Raw genomic sequence first — 21,755 nt, 5'->3', positions numbered from 1 at the left:
AAGTTTGAGTGATAATGTTAATTGCTTTTGTGCATTTTGATGACATATTTGTTTTGGTGGTGACATGCTTGAGTTATTGCTTGTTATATATAGGTTTCACTGCGACATTCTTGTCAGACAAAAAGTATTTGAGGATTGTTAATAAAGAGGTTTTGTTTGTAATAAAGTATGAAGTTGTAGCAAAAAATACTCGACCCCGCACAAGCATAAAAAGTTATTAAATTGCCATGTTTTGACCACATCACACGTTGTCAAATGGGAGTGGCTTCACCAAATGGTGTCAACGTATCGCTGCTGTTAAGCACATAGCAGCCCCAACAGGGGATTGCTCAAGATGCAAATCCCATGAAAAAAATCACTGTCAAACTTATAATAAAATGAACAAACAGGACATAAAGGATTTTTCAATTACGCATGCTTTCTTTTATAAATTTCATCGATGATTCCATGGCTTTCACAACAACTTAAAAAATCATAAGGTTTAATGGACTTGAGACAGTTTTATTGAAGGCCAGGAAGCAATAAAAAATTGAAAAACATAGACAGCAGCTTTCATTCAAGATGGTCATGTGGCCTTATTGACATGAACATTGCAGCATATTGTAAGAGCCTGCGCTCAGTCCCTCCAATCTCCCTTACAGGCGTCACTGGACCTCTAGTCCTCTGCCTGTAACGTCTCCAAGCAAATTGAATGTTGACAGCAGCCCAGGTTCTCCAATTAGATGAGTAATATCTTGCTGTTCTCTTCAGCCTCTCGTTGGCAAACTTGTACCTGAAGTGATCAGTGATGTACCTCAAGTGCTCTGCATCAAGGCCAAAGGCTTCTGCTGATTCAAGACACACAAATGTGGCTGAGGAGGCCGGAAGTCTATCTATAAATGGCCGGCGAAGGCACCATGAAAGTAGCTCGTCACCCAAAAACCCTCCTGGCTCAAGGATGCTTAAGGCTACCATGCCTTTGCTCAGACTTTGGCTGCGCTTTATGCGTCCTCGGACGATGAACATCATCCTTGGTACAGGATCACCTTCTCTGATTATCTGTTTCACAAGGGCATTAACAACATGATGGTCTTTTGCACATGTAATGCTTGGAAGAAAATATGGTATCAAATGATGTCAATTGTTTACATGAGTAATACCTTTTCATCTTTAGAGAAGACTAGGGGCCTCACCCTGTCACAGATGTTGTCAAGAATAAGGTCATCTAAGTTGTGGAACAAAGGAACCTGTCAAACAGAAAAAACAACTTTTTAGTAGAGGTTGCTTAAATTTCCATAGTAAAAGGGTATTTTATATTGCTCTTATTATTTGCCAATCACAAAGTGATGATGTAATTTCCCCTCTGCTGTAATATTGTTATTTTATAAATAACTAGCCGTCTTAAGCATGAAGTTTGCAGCATTAAATATTTGTAGGTGGTCAGTTAAGTGGTAACCCAATAAGAACACTATTAGACTAGGCTTTGTATCATCTTAAAATTTTGGATTTATGACTAAATTAATTATAGAAACTAACTCATAATAAGGATTGTCTTCCACTTCTACACATTATTTTAGCCTTTTGGTCATTTTCTAGTTAATACGGAATCTTCATCATGATTCAGTGAAATTATCCAAGTGGTATGGAGGGTTATGGAGAAAATTCCATAACTGTGTAGAATTCAAGTGTGGGGTGAATTTCGTAAAAGTTGGAGATAACTGAGATGAATAATCTCTTAAAAGAAAAACGCAGAAACTGATTATCTTGATGAATTGTGAGTCATGCAAACATTGAGACCGGTGGCAACTGCACAAGAAAATATTTTCTCTTCGGAAAGTGATTAAAAGTTCTGCGAGAATCTTTCATTTACTCACCTTTTTAATGAGGTCGAGGCAAAGATGGCGCTTGATGTCCCTCCTCAGCCCCTCAGGCAAGTCTTTGATCATTTCCATCTCATCTTCTCCTCCCATCGCAGCCCATCTCTGACGTTCAAAATGGCGAACTCTTTGTCTTAATCGTGATGGCAACTGCCTCCTCCTCATCCACCACTCCATGTCTCGACATCTCAGCTGCATCTTTCTCTTCTTTGCCATGACAGCATGTAAGAATACCTGGGAATGACACCATTTGTTACACCATGTTTGAGTATGAGCATCCTTTCATACTTATAATAATAATAATGATTTTTGCATACCTGAATGTTACCAATCAATAATGTGAAAAGCAACAGTCCACTGAGTACGATGCATATACTGAAAATCACTTCTAGCCAGTTACTAGTGGGTTCAAGATCATTTCCGAAAGTGCTGCAAGAATAGCAGGGATTATGAACACAGATGTTCAGTCAAACAGACGAGAAGCTTCATGCATGACATTTGAATACATCTCAATCAAACGCATTTAGAAAACATTTCTTTTGCATGAACCCAAATCCAGTCTATTTTCTTTATTCATTAAAACCACCAACTAGATAAAATAACGCTACACATTTCTGTTTAACCGATTAACTATACGGTATTTTTGGATATAATATGACCACTGGAAAACCACAAATTGAAACTAAGATAGCAGTACAGATATGGTGAAACCGAAAATACAAAATATTTATCAAACACACTGTTAAAAGAATTGCAATCAAAACACTTCAACAGTACAATTATCAAAACGCACTGTTAGTTTTCAACTACTTGAATGCGTTCTGGTGTATAGAAAAGCAGTTATCAAAACGAAATGTCTTCAGGGTTGAGAGAGATGCATCATGAGCCAAGCCCATAGGCATAATAAATGTTTATTGAGTTCAGATGTATGGATTTATACACATTCTAACATGAACAAACACGAACTACTTAACTTGAGAAATACAACATAAGCAGTCTGTTTATTAACCAAATTACCTGAGGGTCATCAAACCCCAAAAAATGGGATAAAGAATCTTTACAGCCAAAGAGTTGCTTGATATGACTGGAAGTGCCCATTGGTAGATCCCATATTTGAAAGGTCCTTCAACATCTAAGCAATAAGGCTTTTTTAACAGTACTGTTGAATTCCCACCACAAGAACTTCCTATTGCGCCTGCCAAAGACTGGTAGCATACCTCCTCTGAGCATGACACAGAAAGATTGCATCCATTAGTTCTCTCACACTGCTGTCGCAGGCATGACGCAACTCGTTGAATTGCAAGGACATACCAGCACCCTCCAGCAACCTATAAATTAACCATGAGGGAAAAGAAAAACAATTTTCATTTTTTCAGCAATGAATTTAGTGACAACTTGATCATATGCTCAAACTTCAGTTATAGAGTGTACTTACATGGGAAGCAATAAAATAAGCTATGAGATTGAGACCAAAGCCCCACCAAATGGTACCAAAGATGTAGCCCGTGACTTTTTGCATTCTTCTCATCATGCAGATGCTATGGTAAACCTTGGGGAGAAATTGGAACAAAAAAATCAATAGCATTATGGTCATAATGATTTTAATTCGCTCTTCTCTGATCAATTTTGGCACTACCAACCAAAACACAGCCTGCAAAAAGAAGGGAAATGTAGTTAAAAGGGGGTTGACGACATCCTCTAAACAGGAAAAGACAGCATGCTATTGGATATATATAAATTACTTTTATTGGCTTATTTCAGTATATTCTATTAAGAAGGTGACAAGACATGGAAGAAGACAAATGTGTTTATGACTGTGAAACATTGACACACAGTTAAATATATTTCACTGTGCTACTGACCATGTGAGATGTCTATGGTTTGCAGTCCTGTAACAGTCGATGGAATGTAGCAGACCGTGAAATCAAACTTTCAAAATTGTATGCAGAGTGCTAGATTACTTAGTGTATGCTTACATTTTAGTTAAAAAATTAACTTGAGTTGAATTTAGTTGGAGTTGAAAAAAATAATAACTCATTCAAACTTTTAAGTTAACGAAAATTTGAAATGAAATTTTAGTTTTAACTGTATCTGAAAAAAATGTTAAATATGTTGATGCAATATTCAATAAGAAATAAAAGTTAGTTTAGAAGTTCTGACTGAAATTCAAGTACACTTTTAAAAGTTAAGGTACCAGTCTAATAACTATTGTCTTCTCTTTATGCACACTGGTGTTAGAGGCAAAATTCCAATTTGGTTACTTCAATTATTATGTATAAAACTATTATAAAATAATGAGTGATGTGTTAAGATAACACATGTTATATATTACACAGAAAACGGATAAAAAAAGTATTACACAGAAAAATGTATAAATTACACTTTTGTTTCCTTTAATTTAGATTATGAACAATATTGCTCTTCAATCTCTTTTTATGGTACATAATTTAGTCCCGCTATGTTTAAAACTGAGAAAATTTGGTTCCTAAAGAAGTTTTAAGCTAACTGAAATCTGAAATCCCTAAATTCTCATTTTTACATAACACGTTCACAAATGGAATTGATCGAATTGTTTTCAACTTTTTTCCACTCAAAATAAAATAAAATTTTCATCTATAAACCCTAATTTCACATCTTACAAAATCCTGCAAATATAAACCCTAATTTCACATCTTACAAAATCCTGCAAATATTATTAATTTTTCACAAAATTTATAACTTCTAAATTTAGAAATTGTTTTATATTCCAAATCCTAATGGTGTTGAAAAATGAGAACATTAACGGTTTAGCTATAAAAAGTTCACAGAAAATAAGATGTTCTCAATTTTAAAGTTAGAGCAAATTTAAAGGGTATAGTAAAATAATTTTAAAAAATAATAATATTTTTTATATGTTCTTAAATAATTAAAATAATTGTGCAAATATAACTAAAAATAAGTTAATTTTTTTAAGCAAGTTCAATTTTCCAACTGCCACAAAATTTACTTTAAAAATATTAACAAGTTTATCCAAATTACTAAATAAAGATTTAAAATATTAATTTAAAAAAAGGTATAAATGGCATTCCTTACCATTATTTTTATTGTAATTTAAATTTGAAGTTCCCCTTAATTTTATAAAAGAATTTCTTTATCTGTTTCACTGTATATATAAGTAGGGATACATTGTTTTGTAAAAAAAAAGTTATCCTCTAGTATAAGGATATATATATTTATTGTTTGCAAGTATCTTTATTTTCTTCAAATATAATTATCTAAATGTTCTACCAAATATAATTATCTAACTTCTCCACTTAAAATTATGTAAATAAATAAAATTCAATTTTTAGATTACTATTTAGAATTATAATTTTTTTTAAATTAAAATAATATAGGTGTACAATGCAAGAGTGCATGTGTTTTTTTCCGCCAGTTGTATGAAGTGGATATTTTTTTAACTGCCTCTATTATCTCTTTTATTGTTTCCAAGTAATAAGTATCTTACTTCTCCATTAAATATAATCCTCAAACTTTTCTGTCTAAAATAGTATAAACATACATTTTTTTAATTCTTAAATTATTCTTTTAGCATTATATATGTTTTAATTGTACTATTTAAATTTTTTAAAAAAATATGGATACATGTAGCCAATGTGTTTCCTAGTTTTTTTTAATTATCTTATAAACTTTTTGCATTATTACACTGATTACAGAATCCATGGTTAAACTGTCTGTTTGCAAGTGTGGATAGAAAGCAAAGAAGAGAAAAAAAAATCACTGAATTAGAAATTGAAAGCAGAGGAAATTAATTCTCTTATACTTCTTTTCAACTAAATAAAAAAATCCTTATTCATATTATTTTATTTTATGTGTATTTTTCTTACACTCACTCACATAGAAGTGAAGGCGTTGTAGTGCATGCGCGTGAGTGTGGTGTGAAAGAATGAAAAAGTAGAAAAAAATGAAAAAAAAACTCTCACCTGGGGAACTGGGAGGATCACGAATGCGTCGAACCAGAATCCCTTCAACGATCGCAGGTAATGCGACGCGATCTCACGCGCGTCCCACACCAGTTTCCCGCACCCCACTACCAGCGACTCGCGCGACACGTACGCCAGCCGGAACTGCAGCCACACGTGCAAGAGATGCACCGCGTCCACGCACGTCCGCGCCACCGTCACCATCGCCGCCAGCCCTCCGTCCATGTAAAGGCACGGCGACCCCTCCCTCCCGATCGACAGCGAGTAGAAGAACAGCGGGTCAATCGCCAACGCCACCCCACGCGCCAGCAGCAGCGCGCGGTTCCACTTTTGCACGCGCTTGCTCCGCGGATCCAAAACCCTCCCAAACGGTCCAATATTCGAACCGGATACGGTCCGAAACCCGAGAACCTTGTTCGGCCGATTCTGGATCGGAACAAGGGAGGAGCCGGCCGAAGCCTCCCATTGCGGCTGGTTAAAACTGTCGCAGCTGGTGGAGTGAAACACCGGCACGCCAACCTGCGTGCAAGCGTAACACTCTACCGTGCTGCCAAATGGATTGTCATCCACAACAACGGCACCGACGACGTTCTCGTTGCTCCCACTCTCTCCATTACTAACTGTGTTCCTTCTTCGCAACTTTTTGCCAATCCACCTGCCAAGACGAACATACAAAATAAATGCTAAAACAAACCTCATAACCTAGTTCTCATAGCACACGCTGAATTGGTTGAACATGTTACATAATCTATAAACAAAGAACGTTCTGGAATATATGTATGTAAAAGTGTGTGATTAGTTTTAAGAGAAAATAGAGATGTCCATTTTGATAGTGTATTTGAAAATTGGTTAAGGATGAAGAAATGACATTTTGGGCATAGAAACCGAAACGGTTAAGTTGTGAAAATGATGTGAGAAGTATGAAATGAAGGATTTGAGTGTGAGAGATAACCAGAGGAGGGAGAAGGTGTTGGGCATGGTTGATGATGGAGAGAAACCATGGGAGGAGGGGAGTTAGATGGAGGAAAAGTGGGGTTTAGGTGTGTCAGGGTATGCACATGGAAGAAGAGTATATAAGAAAGAGGATTGGAAGAAGAAGATGAATTTGCATGTGAATCAGGAGTGTAGGGATTGGAGCTTACGGTTACGCAACGTTGAGGGAGTGATGGTGGGGTTGGTTGCTATACGTTGTTCTGTATGCTCTTTGCCCTTTTCTACCACCCTTGGGACCACCTTCTTTGTTTCTTCCATGCCTCATACACTCCCACTCTTCTTTCTTCTTATCCTTTCCCACATTCACCATAATCATGACATCAAAATATACATGTTAGGTTTAAACTCTAAATCAATATGAGAGTTTATAACTTCTAAAGATTTTTATGTATTCGATTAAAAATTGTTCTTAACTTTTGTATGTATTTGATTAAAAATTGTTGAAGATTTAAGTTATTAGATGTTGTTTTAATGTTCTGAAAGAAAAGTAAATTTTGATTTTATGATAATCTTATCTTATGTGTTAGTGAAATTTTGATTGATGTTATTTATAAATATTGGAATACTTTGGATCATATTTATTTATTTCTTTTGATAAAAATTGTTAAAACTCTAAAATTATCTACTACATTAATTTCTAAACCCAATCTCATCTACATAAATTTTATCTGTTTCTCTTACATTAAACGCACAAACTTTCTTATACCATATACACCTCACTATGAGATTCTATATTTTGAATTTACTTTACATTAAGAATTTTTTAACAGAAATTTGAGAGAGTAAAATATTGTTTCTTCAATTTAAATTATATTTTAAATCATTATTTTTGGTGTAGAAATTGTATTAATATATATAAGGAAAAGATAAAGAATATGTGAAACATAGAAATAGAGATAATTATATGCGATATTATTGTTTTGTGTTTAAGATTGCAAATACTGAAATCGTTATATGAATGATGATAGGGGGAGACTACACCCACATACATCAACGTTAAAAAAAACAAAAAGTATTTGAATAGTTTAAGATTGTATTTTGAAACGTATGCCAAACCTTGAATGATTGAAAACATAAAAACATTCTACCAATCTCCCCACACCAGCTGGCTTGTTTTTCTGTTGGATCAATAAAAACAAACTACATTAAATGATACATAATATTTAAATCCAAATATTTCTGCAATCACATATTTTATGCATCTTTATTATTTCACTGTAGATGGATATTATTAATTAATATATTCACCTAATTTGCAATTTTATTTGAGTATGTTATTATAATTTATCGTAGCATTTATTCGGGCTGCATGCATTGCCACATAGCTTTTGGTTATTTGTTACAAGAGGGAGGACTCTACTGATTAGAGTATCTCTTAAATATTTTTATTAATTTTTTAATAATATATAAAAATTATAATATTAGAAATATCAAGAAAATTGTCTTTCATAAAAAATATTAGCCGTTTAAAAAGTACGTGATAAATATTTGTACTTATATTTTAATTTATACAACGTTTTAGGTTATGGAAACGTTGTTTGAGAAAATGTTTGGATTGTAATCATTTGAGAGATTTGAAGACATAGGAATAAATACATCTTTAAAGATGAAGTGATTGATCATTCTAATTTTTTTTTTTTAACTCAACTAAAAGTTTGATTTTAGATTACTCTAATTTTACTTTGGTTAGTTTTTCCTTTTCTATTGGTGTCTTAACTTGTTGATTTGTTTCTTTATGATCAAAAGTCTTTGTAGTTTGTTAGTTTGAGTAGTTTGGTTTAATGATGTTGTTCTTTTAGGTATCTTGGTTGGTTTTGAGTTAGTAGATTATAACATGGTTGTAGAGTCTCTTTTAAATGAAGTTGCTTTTAAATAAAGTTGGTAGTAAGTATATGAGTTTGACTAAGGTTCATATTTATTTATTTTTTTTTATATATATTTTTTTTAATTTTCTAGATTCTATGATAATTTAAAAAAAAAGTTAACGTAGGACAACATTGAAGTATTACGTAATGCAATGTCATAATAAGAAAATAAATGAATAATAGAATTTTGGCAGCAATATTTTTTAAAGAAACAATTTAAATATAAACTAATGTCAAGCTAGTATAATTTGGAGCATGGTTGATGGCCCTTTCTTTGTCGATCCACAGTGGAGCAAATGGCTTATTCATAATTATAAAAACTGTAGAATATATTGTGTTTCGTTATTTATAAAAAAGAAAAGACTGATAAATATGTCACTAATTAACAATAGCTAAAATCCAATTAGTTTAAATATGGGTAATTACGTACAATTATTATGTTTGGTTCTTGCTTTGTGTGTTCTAAGCTATGGTTGCTTTCAAAGTGACGTGACGGGTAATTAATAAAGGGAGTAATAAATTAAGTGGTTTAATAGCCACGAACTTGAACTTGGTTACTTAGAACTGAATCCTTTTGATGGAAATTATAATACATTTAAGAATGAAAGACAAAAATGGGAAAGTGAAAAAGTGTTACAATTAACTATATACCATTTGTGGAAGAACATCACCACGTGCTTCTATTAACTAAAATATTAAACTCTTTGGCATTTCACTTTTGATGTGCAGTTATTAGCCAACGTTTTCCATCATTTCAAACACTTCATAAAAATGTAGGTTATATTTCACATTTAATTGCCCAAAAACTTCTAAACATCTTTTTTATAAGTAAAAAATAATAAATAAATATAAATCATTTTAAAAATAATCTAACCATTATACATAAATAAAAAAGAAAAATAATATAAATTTTTACATTCTAACTTAAACTAATCTTTTAAAAAAAATTATTCACTAACAGAACTTCTAAATAGTAACACTATGTTTAATCATAATTCAAATTTATAATTTTAACTTCCAAAATAGCATAAAAAAATTCTACCCAAGTAAAACGTAGAAGTTGTATAATCAAAATATGATTAGGGTTGGAATGAAAGAGAAAAAAAATGGTGAAAGAATGAATAGTGATGATAAACTAATAAATCAATAAAACAAATAAATATGGTTTACGTGTTTTCTTTATCAATGTATAATAACAAGGATGAAACTTTATTGGGACGCAAGAAGCCATGGCCCCTCATTTGATTTGGTATTTTTATCAATATATAGTTAGTTTCTCTTGTCGTATATAAGCTTGTTTTTCTCATCGTCTATAATTGAAAAGGATAACAAAAATGCTAAATATATACAATTATATAGATTTGTGAATTGGGCATATTAAATATATTGACCAACATGTATAATCTTTAATTTATTATAATAAAGTATTAATGTACTCTGATATAGATTTTGCGTGTTAGGGTTGAGTGAGTGTGCGAAATGGTAGGTAACAACTTTCCGGAGGTGGAAGGTTCGTGATGTTTGTATTATTAGTATTACACATCAAATTTCGATATATATATATATATAAAGTTGCATGTCATTCACATATTGTATTATTGATATGATGTTCGATTGGTAACTTTTTTACATGATTGAATATTCTATCGGTAATTTGTTTTAATATTTTATAAATAACGTGGTTGAAATTAATTTATAATAAATTAATGACTAATTTTTGGACAGCGTAATTAATCATAAATACAAATTTTTACTTTAATATTAATAATTTATTAACTGTGTTATTTATTATAAATACAAAATTTTATTTTAATATTGATATTAGTTTTGTGATCTACCATGATTCATGTCTATAATCAATGACTCGTTATAACACTATAAATACACACTACGTATAAGATAAATATATGGATTATTGAACAATATTTATTATTTTTACTTTTCATGTATTGAATTATAACTTAGACACAAGAGTATCTTTTGCAGATATCTCACTCTATTGGAGATTTCACATCGACATTTATTAGTATATAAATGAGTACAAATCTCACATTATAAACTGATTTTATAAGTTTTAGTAAAATTTAAAATTCACTTCTTAATAGAATCTCACCATAAAAAATAAAATCTTGTACAAGGACACTACAAACATTCAGAAGAAAACGGAGTATCCATCCATATCCATACAAAAACATATATATTCTCATAAATTATTTTCAATACACAATAACTGAGAATTTTTTATGTCTTGAAGTCAGATAAAAATCAAGGATTATATGTTGAGAAAGTTAAGATCTATTTCACAAAAAAGAGATTATATTTGAATTGAAGTTGAAGAACATCATATGGTCCCATTTTGTTTAATGACAATATTCTCCATTATTGTATCCTTTTAGGTTTTTGGAGAGTGACACATGGTGATTGTTATTTTACGAGTATGATATGAACTATATTCCAAAAATGTTGCTACCGTAATAAACTGGCAATACTGTTCCAAGATTCCTACAGAGTACTCATTTGTTTCCCTCTTCCTCCGGAAAACCAAACCAAAGCATAAAATAATCAAATCATTCCAAAAAAAAGTAAATTATTTGTCTCTCAATAAAATTCCATGTAAATTCATTCAAAGTAAATGCAATTCACTTGGTGTACATCGTTATTAAAACACTTCTGCTGTATTAATATTTTGAAATTTTAATAATTGTTCTTTTCAAGAGATAGGTTATTTTTTTTATCGTTGAAATTGCAAACAAAAAATCATTAAGTTTTATCTTTCAAAAAGAGTTTTCTATATACAATTATAAAGAACTTGATTATCTTAAGTGTGTTGATTCTTGTTGATTATTGTCTTTATTTTAATTATAGAAAGAATGAACAATTACCTCTCTTAAAAGATATGAGCACACGTGCAATTGAAGATTCCGAATCAAAAGTGCTTCATAATCCTTTTAGATTTGGATATAATTTCTTTTACATTTAGAGTAAAGATTGGAGTATAATTTTCACGTGAGATCTTACAACCTACATGTCTTTGTATGAGACACTCTTGTGATAATTAAAAGGCTGAACAATAAACTTAGGTGAATTGATAAAAAACAAAATCCCTCTAAACAAATTTTCTTAAAGGTATTTCTTTTCTTATCTCTTAAAAATAATTACACTAAAAAAACATTTTAAAAATATTTCAACCTTTATATAAAAATAATTTAATAAACATAATTTCTTCCTTCTATTAAATTAATCAATCATCTAAATCACACTCAAATTGAAAAATATTATATAAATAAATTGTAATAGATAAAACAATCAATATGATCCTACAAATTCATAATTCATATTTAACAAAAACGAAGAAACAAGTGATTGGCGCAAAAGACCATAGACAAAATAAATTTTAAAGGTATTTCTTAAAGATATTCCAAAGCATAAATTATTGTGAGGTTGTAGATGAACTTTTTTGTGAAAGTGAATTTTTATTATACTTATTATTATTAATACAATTTATACATATTATTATTAATATAATTTATATTTATTATTATTAATATAACTTATACATATTATTAATATAATTTATACATATTATTATTAATATAATTTAAACTTATTATTATTAATATAATTTATACATGTTATTATTAATATAATTTATACATATTATTATTAATATTATTAGTATTATAAAATATTTTTAATATTATTAATATTATTAGTATTATAAATTATTATTAGTATTATTAATATAATTAGTATTGTTATTAATAATAAGTATAATAAAAATCATAATAATACAAAAGAAGTTGAGTGTTGTAGTGGTTAAATTTTTTTTAATCACTGAAGAAAGCTGTGTTTGAATCCCGTATGTAATATTGATTTTACATACGAATTTTCATTCGTATATAATTCATGTTTTTGTTGTAGTGTTTTGTTAAAAGTGTATGGCACTGAAATTGGATGTAACATTTTGTTTGCGTAAATATGGTTATAATTTATGAAGGAATGGTTTTCTTTATTGAAGATACAAGAGATTTTGAAGTCATTTTCGAAAGGGGGAACGAAGAAGGTGCGTTTGCCGTTGCAGAATCTTTTCACACTGTGAACTGTGAGTGAACACGAAGCTGGACATGTTTCTTTAGGAAATAAAGAAGGAATAATCATTGTTTTTATATAAGAAGGAACAGTGATTGTGAAAAAGCTTGAATCAAAATGGTTCAAATTATTGTCTTCTTTCGCGTTCCAATCCTCTAAAGTGAAACGTGAAGCACGATTGAGGATAAAAACTAAAAGTTGTACCAAATAATTTACCGAAAGGAAGCCATAAAGTTTTTCCTAAAATCAAAGTTTATTCATGAAACTGAAAACTGAAAGCGAAAGCCTAACCCCATTTATCATTCAACTATTATTTCCCCCTTAAACATCTTCCATATTCAAATAACATATTTTTCTTTTATAAGTTCATGTATGTATTTTAATGTTACTGTAAAATTGATATAATTACAATATGTAATTATATTTGGTATGGTGAAAATATAGTTTTACTTAAAAGTTAAGGTTAATGACAGTTTAAATACATTTTTTTAATATATGAAAGGATATTTTAAAGATAAAATTGTGACAAAACACTGATCTTTAAAGCGAACAATACCTTATATACAATGATTGACTTTAATGATGTTGTTTCTCGAACTTAAAGTCATTACAATATCATCATAAACCTATTGTTTTGATTAAACCCATTCTTCCATAATATAATTTTTTCATAGAGATATAAGTAATGTTAGGATAAATTAATTATCTAAATCATATTATCATTATAAGATAAAATCATATCATCCAAGAACCTCATAGAAATTGTTAAATCCACATGGTTATTAAAATAACATTTGTAATTACAAATTCTTATGATCCAGGTCTTGAGAAAAGGATTTATATAAGACATTCATGGCTATACAGTGTAAACACAGCATCAAGGAACTGCATTATTTTTATATGGAAGTTTTAGATGGAAAAATAGTGACACATGCACACGTCGAAATTCCTCCAATAATTACAAAACAACAAAATCCTTATCTTTCGTGGGACCATCAAATAATGGATGCTGTTATTTTCAAACATCCGTACAAATCAAATGTTCTACCCTACCTTTCTCTCCTTCTCAATTCTTGAAGTAAAATCGAAGTAAACAATTGCTTCCTACTTCTACCAAGGACAAACAAACCAATTTTTTTATACATTTTATCTAACTTAATTACCCAAAGAGATGTCGACACATGTCAATGCAACTTCTATAATTATAGACCAAACTTTTGAAGAAGAAACATGATCAAAGTATCAAAAGTTATTTTTTTAATATAATCAATTAAGCGTATGGATTTTTTCTTATAACTATAATTCGATAAATTGTGTCAAATATTATATATGTATTCTATTATCTTTATAAATATATATATATATATATATAAATAAAATGAAAATATGCATTTAACAACGATTAACACTTTAATTACGATATACTAAATCATAACTTAAATGTTATAATGTTTTTTTTTTATTTTTACCTTCAACCAAAATTTTTGAGAATAATTACAGTGAAATCATATTTATAAACCGATAATTACATTCATATTTTTGTACTTCTACGGATGATGAGACCTAATACTTGTTCACTGGTACACAATTCGTTAATGCGTCAATAGTTTTTTAGTTCCTCGATGTTCTTTCTCTCGCTGCGTGTGCTTCGTCGATCGGGGTACCTGCGATTGCACTCTGACAATCAAGTCAGTGCTAACATTTATGGTTTGTTCTCCTAAGATATGAAAAACGTACCTGTTTCCCCCTTCAAAAGTTCCAATTATAGGTTGATTTAGGCCTTTGTGTGGACTGAATAAACGGTTCATCAGAACATGTGTAATAACTCCTTGAAGTCATGAGAGTGTCTCTTTCAGTTTATCATTACATTGAGATATTTACCCCAGTATTACTGAAGGTGCCTTTGACTCATTCAACTCCAGTTATAACTGCCTATTTATTACGTATTTATTATGTTGTAACCGTTTATTTAACCAGGTCATCGGTAGTCCGTCTCCGTCCAGTAAACTTTCTTATACCAATCTAACTTTAATTTAGTATATTAATAATTTGTGTTTAATTGTTGGTGAGTAGCTAGCACGCTAGAAAATGAATGAAATGTGATTGATGATTATAATTGTTGGTATTGCAGAGATAAGTGAACCCTCGTCTATACACCAATGAGACAAATTCGAGGGCACTCTATGAGAGTAACGAATGCATAAAAATCGTAGTAGTTTCACTTCTTCAAATTGCTAAATCCACCTTCCATGGAGTAGTTTTTCTGACGAGGGTTCAATTATTCGGTACAAGTTTTACTGTTATTTTTTATCAGTTCTACGAAGATACTACGAACACATGTGGCTAAATTTTATTGTCTGAATTTTAAACTAAAAATAGAAAACTCAATATGAAAATCAAAGATGGTTTCGGTACAATCAGAGTTTTGTAATCACGTAAATTAGTGAAAATAGTAGTTTCCTCTTTTTATCACTTATCATCTGTGTATATAACAAAAAATATATCTGTTTTTGCTCTCATATTTTTTTTTTTAAATAAAGTTTCTTGAAATCCAAATTTACATTTTTTCCAATACAACACGAACCTGTTCTCTAACAACTACACTAAACCGATTTTTCTGTCATAAATTTTTGGCCAGATACAATCCTCGTATATTAAAGAAACTTTTGTGAGCCAACAAAAAATTGTAGAAGTTGGTGACCTTTACGATAGAGAAACGTGAAAAAGTTTGGCAAGAAAGTTCTTAATTGCTAAATGGTACTTGTTGATTTTGTAATTTGGATTTTACTCCTACCTAACCAACAACGCACTGAAGCTTCTCTTAGTACAAAGTAATCATTGATTTTTTAGAAATGACAATAGTTGTCCCTTGGCCATTATTTTGCTTAGATGAGCATGATGCAATCATTAATTAAATCTTATACTACCTTCACTATTATGAATGGATCTTATCTTTACTCTATATAAATCTTCAAAAACTTTCTCTCAAATATTTTACTAAATTACCATCTCTTAACTATTTTTCTTTTCGATAACGTTGTCTTATTAAAAAACTTATTACTCTAAGGTTCAAATATTTAATTTACCATAAAAAAAAATTGCAAGTCTCAAAACAAATTTAAAAGCATGATCATAGCTATTACGAAGTGAACTTTAAGCTTAACTCAATCCCATAAAACCAATTCATAGGATTGAGATTTGCACCTACTTATATACAATGAAAAGCTCTAATCTCTAGTCGATGTGGGATCTCCAACACACCCCTTCACGCCGAGACTGCCAACTCGTGCGTGAGACTATATATTATGGGTGGTCCGATAGCGGCACGATAGCGGGTGACACGATATGCCCAACAAATACTCGTTAGGATATACTCGAAATGACTCTGATACCATATTACGAAGTGAACTTTAAGCCTAACTCAACCCCATAAAACCGATTCATAGGATTGAGGTTTACACTCACTTATATACAATGAAATACTCTAATCTCTAGTGGACGTGGATCTCCAACATGAATCAACATATATACATATCCACTCATTAGTTCTCATTATACATACACTTGTGCCCTTGAAACCCCAAATATGTTTGTAAGACATAACCTTGTTCTTATCCAACCTCTTTGAATTTGTGTCCCCATTCAAAGTGTTTGTCTTCAAATTGCTACTAGAGGTGGTCCATGTTCATCAAGTTGTGTCCTTAACTCTTCGGGTTGCCTATGGCTACTTACTTTCTCACGTGCCTTTCTCATCTCTTTTCTGGTCATATACTTCAAAACCTCATTCTTCTTACCCAGTGTTATTTCATGCCACACCTTTCATTCATCATTCATGCAAAGGTGTGGCCTAGAATATGTACATACTTTACTTAACATTTTCTCAGAACTATCATCACACAGAAAAGACCAAATAACCATAGGTAACTTGTGCTTAGATTGCATTCGAGATTATAAACGCAATATAACTCATATTTAAGCTTCAAAAACTGTTCTATGTTTTCATTACTTGTATGGTATGTAATATAGTTCCTTAAACGATTAAACACATATTTAAGATTGAGTAACAAAACCCATACATTATATAATTAAATCCTTTAAACTTTTCATAGTCTTTACTAAAAAGCAATTCGCCTAGTCAGACTAAAATAGAACAAAAATGTTTTTTCTAAAATTATTATTCTATATCTTTTGTTATACCACCACAAAAAAAATATTAAATAAAAATTAATTTTAAAAATAAAAATAATAATTAACTGTTATATTAACTAAATTAGATAAAAATTTAGAGATTAAAAAATTATTGATATTTAAAGTAATTTCTATTATTGATAAATAATTTTTAAATTAATATCTACTTAATTACTTTAGTTACCAACTTTAAAATTTGATAGCTAAAACATTAATATCTAATTAAAATCTATTTAAAAATAATAGAAATCAATAAATTTTTTTATTTAAAGTAATATCTAATTAAGTTAATATAATAAATAATTTTTATTTTTTTTAAATTAATTTTTATTTAATATTTTTTTAGTAGTGTACTTAAATCATGTTTCATTAACTAATAGATAATAATATTCTAATTAATTATTGGATACTGTAAAAGTGTTACAATTAAATTCTATAAGAATAATAATTAATTTATATAAATAATGAAGGAAGTATTAACACAAGAATTCAAGTTTTTTATTTATTTCAATATATGTAAGTATGTTCGTTATTATTATGGACTAATGTTATTTTAAAACATTAGGTTAAATATAATTTAACATATTTTCAACATCTTTTATGCAAGTAAATTTTTAACATAATGGATACATAATTTTTTTTTTATTTGAATTGTATTGTTGAATATAGAAGATATAAAATTCTATTTGAATTTGATGTTATTTAATTTTAATTAGCTATACACATAACTGCGCTATGTAAAAATGCAATGAAATTTTCACGTCCTCGAATTCGTATATAAGTTTGTAAATATTTCATATTATAGTTATTTCTATATATAATTTTTTTATCAGCATTATTATAGTTATTTATATATATTGACGAATATTAATAAAATAAAATAAAGAAAAAAAAGTTATATTTTAACTAAATGATGATTCTAAGATCGTACACCCAATAATTGTAACCAAATCATGATTTTGAGATTGGTTCAATTTTCATCATCACCACCGAAGACTAAGTTCTAGTTTTTATCTTTCGAGAAATAATAAATGAAAATAAAGTGATATAAGATTGATTATATAATATAAAAATAATTTATATATATATATATATATATATATATATATATATATATATATATATATATATATAACTTGCAATGCAAAGAACACTCATATTCTACTGTTACCGTACATTTTACGTTCCAACCCAGCCCATTAGAACACAGTGGGTTGGGCCTCTCTTCAAAACTGCAATCTATTTTGCTATTTACACCCCTAAATTTTTATTGCACTCTGCCTTCCTTTATTTTTGAGTATTACAAAATATACCCTTTTATCTAAATAAAATTACAATACCTGAACCCTATTCTATATACTCTACTCTACTTTGGTATCTTTCTCAATCCTTTCTACGGATTCTCTATTTTTTTCTACTATAAATCTGTAACTTTTACCTTAATTTTTTTCATTATAACTCCATTAAATTTAGTTTTTCATATAATATTTTATTAGTTATTGATTTCAAGTGCGCAAAATTTAAGATTCTATAAGAAATGTGATTCTATATTCATAAAATTCATAAAAGCCAAAATATTCAATCACCTCAAATATTTTTTATAACTCCGTTTGTTACATTATATCACTTAACCCATATTTTCTTAGTACAAAATATTTTATTTGTACAAAAAAATTAAACTTATTATATTTAATTTCTTTTACCCACATATAGTATTTGTAAAATATATTTAAATAGAAAAAAATGGAAATGTATTTTATTTTTCTAGAAATGGTGACCGAACACATAGATGGTAACGATTTTTCCTTAACCTTCTTTTTCTTTTCTTTTTTGCTTAAAGAATTCCAATCTCTGGTTGTGTCTATCTATCATGAATTTTCCGTGCAATCGCTTCCAGCTTCCAGCTTCGGTACGTTCTTCTATTTCCTCAGCTGTTTTAGCGGTTATTGTCATTTCATTTCACATTCTTTCTTTCATTTCCTTCTATTAGGGTTCTTCTTTCTGTAAGTGTGTGCACGTATTCACTCTTTGATTTGGATGCTGTCATCAATTTATTGAATCTCAGTGTTTTATTCTTATGCATTGTGCTTTAAGAAGCTAATTATGACAAACAATTCGTATAAAAATGAAAGGAAATGGAGGATTACGGGATATAGTATTTAAACGTTATATTTCCCTTGAATCCGATATGTGTCGTATTTGTGCATAGTTGATAATGCTCACCGAATCTGTTCGAAGAGCGTGTATTATGATCTTAACTAAGTGATAACATTTTATGTTAAGGAAATGTTTAATTTCTGTTAATACATCACTTTTCAATATAATGTGGATGTGTTGCACGGTGAGTTCTGACACTTGTTTTGATTTAGGTTACCCGGTACACCTCTGTCACAAATTGTATTCTTTAGACTTGATGCTTTGATGTCATCGATAATGACCAAATTGAGGACCAAATGATGCCTGATTCCTGGTTATTTGTATAGTGTTGTAACGTGATTCAGAATGTGGAACTTTGCGTCTAGTGTCATTGCTGGAAGTGTGGCTCCGAAAAATGATTCTCCAAAGCCAATTCACCCTGCTTCAGAATATTCTGATGACGAGACTTCTATGGTGAGCAGAGAGGAAAGGCTGGAATGCCCAATATGTTGGGAATCCTTTAACATTGTTGAAAATGTGCCTTATGTCTTGTGGTGTGGTCACACTCTTTGTAAAAATTGCATCCTTGGATTACAATGGGCTGTGGTGAAATTTCCAACACTGCCGATTCAGCTTCCACTGTTTATCTCCTGCCCATGGTGTAACCTTTTGTCTCTCCGTTTAGTGTACCAGGGAAATATGAAATTCCCTCGCAAGAACTACTTTCTTCTTTGGATGGTTGAGAGCATGAACGGTGATGGAGTGAAGTCACATTCTACTGTGTGTGGGGATCGTCAACCAGTTTGGCCAATTAAAGACAGCTTAGCAACAGTAAGCCAATTAAGCCACAGTAGCCTTCATAGAGGACAAATTTGTCATCCAGAGTATTCAATTTCCAATCAGTATCATGTCAATACCAGTAATTACCTTAGTATAGAAACCCTGCATGCATCGCTGCGGAAGTCGCTGGTTTTATTTGTTCACTTGACTGCAAAGTTCCCATTGATCATTATTTTTCTTTTGATTGTCTTGTATGCAATACCTGCCAGTGCAGCCATTTTGGCTCTGTATATACTTGTTACCGTTGTGTTTGCTCTCCCATCATTTCTCATCTTGTACTTTGCATATCCTAGTTTGGATTGGCTTGTCAGGGAAATTATCAATTGAGATTGAGGCTGTATGTCTTCTGCTTTGAAAGCATTATGAATGTAAGGTTACCTCACCTTGTGCGCCCCTTCATCCAGTGTCTTTTTACATTGCAGTTACCCAACATCTCCATTTAAAACCTGTATCATTTCTCTTATCATATATAGCCCCAGACAATCTCAGTACAGTTATTGGGTTTTTAGCTCTGGTTGGGAGGATGGATATCAGTTTTTGGCATAAACTATTTTGATGACGACCAAGGCCGTGGAGTGAATAAGGTAATGAATAATGATTTTGCCATTTCCTGTGGCAAATGGTTGCTTTATCAGTATTTGAACTTCATAAGAACACCCTGATGTATTATTGTAGTTATCAAGTGTATCAGTAACAGAAAGTTAATTTTATAAATACTGTTTATTTTTACCAATTGTAATTTGTAACATTATTATTAGTGGGAGTTGTTTGCCCGGTTACACATACAACACTGTATGCTTTATTTTAGTGATTTTCCCGAGGGTTGATACTGGAAAAGGCCTTCCACTCTAGTTTGAAATGTATCTTTTGTGTCTTTGTTAAAAACTCAATAAGAAGCAGTCATTTAAATGCATATCGAGTGTTTTGTTTTCATCTCATAAAATACAACGAATTGGGAGGAATGAATAAATCTTACTACAAACTTAGTCACACAAATTCAGCTACTAATTAAAACTGAGATGTTTGTTGTTAATGATATTATTGGAACGTAGTAAGGAATTAAGAAAAGTGTTTGGACTTAGTTTGGGTGATTATGAGGAAGGAGGCACCACTCAGCTAACATCCACAAAATACCAAAACACCACCTCAACTTTTTCCTTTTCCTTGAAAATTCCTTTTCTGTTCTCTTTCCCCATTTTGTTTTGTCAAGTTTCAGAAAGAGTTATCACTAAACAAAATACATATCAGTCTCTCTGATCAAATGCTACTACTATTTTTTAACATATGGTGTCAAAGTTAATTGACTTTTGAACACTAACTAAAACATGTTATGTAACTTAATCGGATATGGGTTGCAATCTTTAGTGGTCGGATAAAAAAAAAATCCTAAATTCAATTCAGGTATTAAATGGAAGCTCGAATCCAATAAAAAAGTTTGATCTCTTCTTTTTAAATCTACATTGGTTTTCACACTAAAAGGTTATGTTTTTTTTTTCATCAGGTTAACTAAAAGGTTATGTTTAATTTGAGTAAAAAGTTCAAAAATGAAACCCTAACTTTAAGTATTAAATCTTATATTTAAACAAGTGAAGTTGAACCAATCTTAGCTTATTTTCTTTGTTTTAAATTTTGGTGAAAAATAAAAATGAATCATACTTTAAAAAAAGTTCATTTTTTAAATGTTCTTTATTTGTTTAAGGAAATCGTATTTTTTTAAAGGTAGCAGGACCTATATATCATTGTGTAAGACTTGTTTTTAAATAAGGTTTTCAAGTCCAAGCACTCTCAATGAAAAATATATGATTGAAATGAAAGACTATAGTAATCTA

At 30.2% G+C, this 21,755-nt stretch overlaps 2 protein-coding genes across 3 annotated transcripts; one reads left to right on the top strand and one right to left on the bottom strand.

The window, feature by feature from the left end:
• Positions 1-400: 400 nt before the first annotated feature.
• Positions 401-7,066, bottom strand: LOC137825639 (cyclic nucleotide-gated ion channel 2). Its single transcript, XM_068631365.1, has 8 exons — positions 6,768-7,066; positions 5,816-6,470; positions 3,292-3,507; positions 2,874-3,184; positions 2,174-2,285; positions 1,854-2,090; positions 1,140-1,226; positions 401-1,038 (listed from the first exon to the last, which is right to left on the bottom strand). The coding sequence occupies exons 1-8, from the start codon at positions 6,791-6,793 to the stop codon at positions 553-555; spliced, it is 2,130 nt and encodes a 709-aa protein (XP_068487466.1). The 5' UTR covers positions 6,794-7,066; the 3' UTR covers positions 401-552.
• Positions 7,067-18,721: 11,655 nt separating this feature from the next.
• LOC137826172 (uncharacterized) lies at positions 18,722-20,714 on the top strand. Of its 2 annotated transcripts, none has more exons than XM_068632043.1 (2): positions 18,722-18,859; positions 19,320-20,714. In XM_068632043.1, the coding sequence occupies exon 2, from the start codon at positions 19,453-19,455 to the stop codon at positions 20,251-20,253; it is 801 nt and encodes a 266-aa protein (XP_068488144.1). In that variant the 5' UTR covers positions 18,722-18,859; positions 19,320-19,452; the 3' UTR covers positions 20,254-20,714. The 2 variants fall into 2 exon arrangements, with proteins under 2 accessions (XP_068488144.1, XP_068488145.1); XM_068632044.1 differs by having other exon boundaries at positions 18,724-18,859; positions 19,434-20,714.
• Positions 20,715-21,755: the final 1,041 nt, after the last annotated feature.

Source organism: Phaseolus vulgaris, chromosome 8 (genome assembly GCF_000499845.2).
Source record: "Phaseolus vulgaris cultivar G19833 chromosome 8, P. vulgaris v2.0, whole genome shotgun sequence".
In the NCBI taxonomy this organism is placed as follows: domain Eukaryota; kingdom Viridiplantae; phylum Streptophyta; class Magnoliopsida; order Fabales; family Fabaceae; genus Phaseolus; species Phaseolus vulgaris.
The sequence above is the reverse complement of the archived record's forward strand: the minus strand, read 5'-3'. Positions and strand labels throughout refer to the sequence as shown.

Excerpts from the sequence above, each read along its gene's own strand:
- LOC137826172 (XM_068632043.1), top strand. The coding sequence starts at position 19,453 with ATGTGGAACTTTGCGTCTAGTGTCATTGCTGGAAGTGTGGCTCCGAAA.
- LOC137825639 (XM_068631365.1), bottom strand. The coding sequence starts at position 6,793 with ATGCCCAACACCTTCTCCCTCCTCTG. Across the intron at positions 3,508-5,815 it reads TGATCCTCCCAGTTCCCCAG|GCTGTGTTTTGGTTGGTAGT; the intron begins GTGAGAGTTTTT and ends TTCTTTTTGCAG. Across the intron at positions 2,091-2,173 it reads TATTGATTGGTAACATTCAG|GTATTCTTACATGCTGTCAT; the intron begins GTATGCAAAAAT and ends TGTCATTCCCAG.